Source organism: Ailuropoda melanoleuca, unplaced genomic scaffold, assembly GCF_002007445.2.
Source record: "Ailuropoda melanoleuca isolate Jingjing unplaced genomic scaffold, ASM200744v2 unplaced-scaffold3762, whole genome shotgun sequence".
In the NCBI taxonomy this organism is placed as follows: Eukaryota; Metazoa; Chordata; class Mammalia; order Carnivora; family Ursidae; genus Ailuropoda; species Ailuropoda melanoleuca.
The window spans coordinates 1-5,251 of NW_023208970.1; the positions used below are offsets into that span (position 1 = coordinate 1).

At 48.9% G+C, this 5,251-nt stretch overlaps 1 protein-coding gene across 1 annotated transcript; it reads left to right on the forward strand.

Annotated features, from left to right (window-relative positions):
* Window positions 1-6: 6 nt before the first annotated feature.
* On the forward strand, window positions 7-5,181 carry LOC100477945 (splicing factor U2AF 35 kDa subunit). Its single transcript, XM_034651370.1, has 5 exons — window positions 7-69; window positions 3,478-3,527; window positions 3,682-3,780; window positions 4,326-4,459; window positions 4,548-5,181. The coding sequence occupies exons 2-5, from the start codon at window positions 3,498-3,500 to the stop codon at window positions 4,642-4,644; spliced, it is 360 nt and encodes a 119-aa protein (XP_034507261.1). The 5' UTR covers window positions 7-69; window positions 3,478-3,497; the 3' UTR covers window positions 4,645-5,181.
* The last annotated feature ends 70 nt before the right edge of the window (window positions 5,182-5,251 follow it).

Here is a 5,251-nt window from a genome sequence, read left to right on the forward strand (position 1 = left end):
AGACCATTGCCCTCTTGAACATTTACCGTAACCCTCAAAACTCTTCCCAGTCTGCTGACGGTTTGCGCTGTAAGTTCATACAAGTTCCTTCCCTGGTTCCCTGGGCTTGCGCGTCAGAGCTCAGTGTCCGCTCCACCTGGTCTGCCGCTATAGTGTCAAGGACGGCCTTTCACTAGAGGTGCCGAGAGCTTTGTCCCACTGCCTCTATGAAGCCTCCGAGATTGGAACTCCTGCCCACTTCCTTAAGAAATGAAAAATGACCGGAAGGGGTGCCCTCCCTGCACCGTAGCTCGGTGCTGCTGCTCTGCCTTTACCTTGACCGTCATCCTGGGGGAGGATGTCCTTGGAATTAAATATGCAGTTACGTTCTCCCCCTTCTAAGAGCAACAGTATTTGAAAGTTTCTCTCCCGTTAAGAAACAGATTGTTCTGAAATTATCTTTGAGGTTTTATTTCTAATTAGACCTTTTCTTAAACACCCCTCTGGAGCTCATGCTTTAATTGTGAGAGCGTTGTTCCGAGAGTGTTTCCCAAATGAGGGTCCTCCGAGTTGCACGGACTCCCCTGAGTTTTCCTCAACACCAGCCCGGTGCCGACTCAGTCGTTGATCAGAGTCCTTTCTGTGGCTGTCTGCAGTTGCAGGAGCTGGCTTACTGCGTGTGGGGAAGAGAAGGTGTGCTTGGCGGGGAAACAGGGCTAAACTGGGCATTTAGTAGACACGGCCCATTTCTTCCTGTATTGGGAAATAGTAAATTTAAGTTATGAACGTTGTGTTTCCTGAGGGATAGGTTTTTGAGAACAGGATCCATATTAGTTAGTATCACTGGAAATTTCAGGAAACTAAAATTTAAATTTTATGGCTCTTGAGCCGTGGAGTCAGTGTAGTCATCTGGATAAATTGAACAAACATCCTGGACTCCTGTTAAAATCAAGGGGCCAGACCGAACGGCTTCTCATTCACCAGTTTGTTTCGAAGCTGCAAAAATTCATAGAAGGTGCTGTCCACAGATGCCCTTGGATAGCCACAGACCTGAGTCCCACACACCCTTGGCCTGCAACCCCTCAGCTTTTAGGGCGATCTACACTGAGTGGAATGGTCCCAGCAGCACTGCCCACTTGGGCCGCCCCAGACGGGGGTGCCTCCCAGTTGTACATCTGTGAGTGCGCGGGTCTGGGGGTGGGGGGTGGGCTTGTGAGGTTTTCCTGCCAAGACACTGTTTCTCCACGCTGATACTGACCTGGTAGCAGATCATTTGTTTCCCTGAGTCTGATGATAACAGGACTTACTTGGTAGCCCTTGTTCCCTTGTTTTAAAATTCTTGGTTTTGCTTTGTTTTTTTTAAAGAAACAAGATCGATAGGTGAAGGGAAATGCTTAGATGTGGAGTTATTAAGTAACTTTCGTAACAACCCTGCCCTGGGGTAAGACGAGGGAGGTTGATGATTGAGTAACAACAATTAATCATTCTTTGCCCTGATCGTTCACCTGGGGACTGCGGATGCTTCGTTGACAAGACAGTGTTGGATTAGTTCTCTCGTGTCCTTACTGCGGTTCACAGCGCTCCTGTTGTGCGCATGCCACAGAACACAGTTTAGCTGCACCGGACGTTCTGATTATGGGCTCCAGACTCTACAAAGTAAACGAAAACCTGATTGTTCAATTTAGGAAGAAAATCCATTTAAGCTGGCGAACCTGCAACAGACCCTTCGAGTAAATTCCAACCAGCCAGCTTCATCAGTTCCCTAAATTTACAACTTCCTAACACACCCTTTCGTCTACAGAAGCATGAATCTCAGTTTAAGAATGTTTCTGTGAGAAAACGGTATTTTCAGGTGGTGGTCTGTACTATTGAGTCACGTGGGTGACTTTGCAGTTGACCAGTTTCTTACTCACTCATCTCTGTCCTGCTCAAGTCATTTGGTTGACTGAACATTTTTAAGCCGATTATAGAAGATAAAATAGGCCCACTATGGAGCATTTTCAAATTGAACTTTGCAGAAGTTACTAAGATACAGTGACAGTACTGTTCTCCGGTGAGAGAATAGAAATACCGTGAGTACGACAGTGTTTGAACCACCAGAGCCCGATTCTCAGCACTGCCAGCGCTTTGAGCGTGCAGATGTCTTTTCTCCTCATTTTTTTCTGATGTGAGAAGGGAATGTAAACGTTAAAATCAGCCCTTTGGAATAGGCTTCTCTTCTCCCGAGTAGCTTTTCTGTTGTTCAGAGCTTGATTTCTACCCAGGGAAGGAGGTTATGTTCACAATAGCTTTTAAACTGAACTGGGCCGTCAAGAGTAGTTGTTGCCTAATGCATTCAAGAGGTTTCGAGTTCTAAAGCAAGCTGGATTCCTGGAAATTCAAAAATAGCAAAAATGCAGGAATCCCCCCCCACTTCCCCGTTCCATGCATTAGAAAATAAAACCAGTCTCAGAATCAAAAGATTAAAGTTCTTGTCCTTAAAGAGGTTTTCCAGAGAGGTAGGGAACCACTCTGGGGCAGCCCAGCGGATAGAGCTGAGCACCTCGGCTCCAGCGCCCTCGGTAGGGGGCGCCAGGTGAGGCCAGGAGTGTGGTCGTGGAAGAAGGGGACAAGTGAACATTAAGCTGGCCCAGCCTTGAAGCCACTTAGGCTTTGTAGGCTCCCTGATCTAGCTGTGTGGAACACTGGTTTATTGACCTGTCAGCTTGGTGATTTCTCAGATTTAGGTTAACAGAATTCTAGAATTTGAACGGTAACAATTGGTAGAATGATAACGAGGATAGAATGTAAATTTGAAAAAGTATCCACACAGCGGACATGATTTCACTTAGTGCATGTGAATTATGAAGAATAAACTTGATGGAAATAGTTCCGGAATATAAAATAAGAATGCTTCCTTCAGCAAAGCTTTGTAACTTTCCCTTTATTCAGAGGCATTCAAAGTACTGTAACTGAACTTGGTAATTATCCTACTGAGACTTTATTTATGGTCATTTGGGTTTTAATCGCATCAGAAAGAATTTTATAATAGTGTTGTATGGCTGCTAATTCATAAAAGACATTAGTCAGGGTCATTAACTCTTACTTACCCTGATTTCGACTTTTATTTTAGGCTAATAAAGAGGAAGAAATCAGTGTGATTCCTTGGCCTCTATTTTAAATTGTAAAAGGAAGAAAATTTTCATTTAAAAAATTTCTTGAGGGTAAACTTTTTCCTTACACTTTTTCTGAAAACATGGCCCTTTGATGCTGATTAAAACTTGTTGTGATTTCAATAGTCAGAATTGAGACTGTCATAAGGGGCATTAAAAACCTCACCACACTTTAAAACTGTAACAATTGGCTGTCACGCAGTATTTTCAGTGCTCCAGTAGAACGCAGCTCTGGTGTCTCCTCTCTAGATAATCTCGTGTGTGTCACTGTAGCCGTGTGAGTTAAACTCAGAGTTCTCTCGGTTAAGGGTCCCGCTCTAACCAGCAAGATCTCTGTCGTTTGTAGGCGCCGTGAGTGACGTCGAGATGCAGGAGCACTATGATGAGTTTTTTGAGGTGAGATGCTTTTGGAAAGTGGTAGACTGTTCGCCTTCTCTGCTGTTGGGGAGGAATTAAGTTTTTTTCTCGTTAATAGATAAACAGGAGTTCTGGTCAGTTACTCCTGTATCTTTAACGTATCGTGAGCCTCAAACCCGTGTCCTCCCCGCAGGAGGTTTTTACGGAAATGGAGGAGAAGTACGGGGAAGTGGAGGAGATGAACGTCTGCGATAACCTTGGAGACCACCTAGTGGGGAACGTGTACGTCAAGGTGAGAAGAGCGTGGCAGGTGGGGGGAGTTGTGTCTCTTGACTGATGCCGACTGAGGAGCAAAGACTGCTTGCCTTCGGATTTTACCTGTGAACTTGGGGGTTCTGAGCACTCGCTGCCAGTCGTGGAGTTGAATGCGCTCAGTCGTTGGCTGGCCGGAGCCCGGGCATGGCAGTGGCCTGTGGGTGCGGGAGGGACGGACGGGACACCATGGTCATCGGCCTCTTTTCTTCTGTGTCGGGGTCTCCGTAGCTGTTGCTGATGGGCCGTCTAGATGCTGGAGAGGTTGGTTTGTGTATGTGGTTTCTTCTTCCCGTTTTTTTTAAACCTCCACGGCCTACACAGATGATTGCATCTGCTCTTTTGACCAACTGAGTTGGAAAGCCAAGGCCATGTGTATCTAGGATGGTCTGTTTGTTAATTTGCTGTGCAACATCATTTCGCTCTATCTTCCCCCCCACGAACACGTAACGGGTGTTTGGCTCGGTAAGAGGAGGCCTGTCTGGGGAAGCGTGGGCCACAGGCATCTTCACTTCATCTTCACAGTTTCGCCGTGAGGAAGACGCGGAAAAGGCCGTGATCGACTTGAACAACCGCTGGTTTAACGGGCAGCCGATCCACGCGGAGCTCTCCCCGGTGACCGACTTCCGAGAGGCGTGCTGCCGCCAGTACGAGATGGGGTAGGTGATGGGGTCGGTGCGGCCCGCGGGTTGGGGGCGGGTGCTGGGGGGGAGCGGCGTGCAGCATGTGGGCCTCTGCTCCCCGCAGGGAGTGCACGCGGGGCGGTTTCTGCAACTTCATGCACCTGAAGCCCATTTCCAGAGAGCTGCGGCGGGAGCTGTACGGGCGCCGGCGCAAGAAGTGAGTACTCCCGCCCTTCACCAGCGCTTTCCGGTGTGCAGAGTAGTTCCTCGGGCCGAGCGTGGCCCAGGCATGGAGGTCACTGTTTGGGACGTAGTATGTATTTCAAGGTACGAAACGTACTCTTTAAGGAGTATCCCACACACACGTCGTCCTGTGAACCCTTCGTACGTGAGGGAGGGGACAGGTGAGCGGGAAGAGTGGGTTCGTAGCGTGGGCTTTTATTCCCTTCACGTGCTGCGGTTTTCCTTTGGGGGCGCCTGGTTTTGTTGGTTTGCTCTGGGGGGGCGACCACGGGCAGAACCGGGCGCAGTGCCGTGTGTCTGGGCCTGGTGCTGGAAGTGCAGCTTGTGGGACTGCAGAGCAGAGCCTGAGCCTGGATGTCGGGAGAGGGTCCCTTCTGCCTGGCTTGCATTCTCACCCCGGGGTTCTCACCCCCGTCCTCAAATGTGGACCGAGAGATGCACACAGTGTGGGTGATTGTTCCCTTGTCAACAAAGCACAGGAGGAGAGGAGCCCTGCCCTCCACGCCCCTGGCGGGGGTGTGTGTGTGTGTGAGAAGGGGGGGGAGGCTGTGTGTATGTGTGTGTGTGTGTGTGTGTGTGTGTGTG

What these genes read in the sequence shown, in the direction of transcription:
- LOC100477945 (XM_034651370.1), top strand. Translation starts at nt 3,498, where the DNA reads ATGCAGGAGCACTATGATGAGTTTTTTGAG. An exon ending in ACTATGATGAGTTTTTTGAG is followed by an intron (nt 3,528 to 3,681) that starts GTGAGATGCTTT and finishes TCCTCCCCGCAG; the next exon opens with GAGGTTTTTACGGAAATGGA. An exon ending in TGGGGAACGTGTACGTCAAG is followed by an intron (nt 3,781 to 4,325) that starts GTGAGAAGAGCG and finishes TCATCTTCACAG; the next exon opens with TTTCGCCGTGAGGAAGACGC.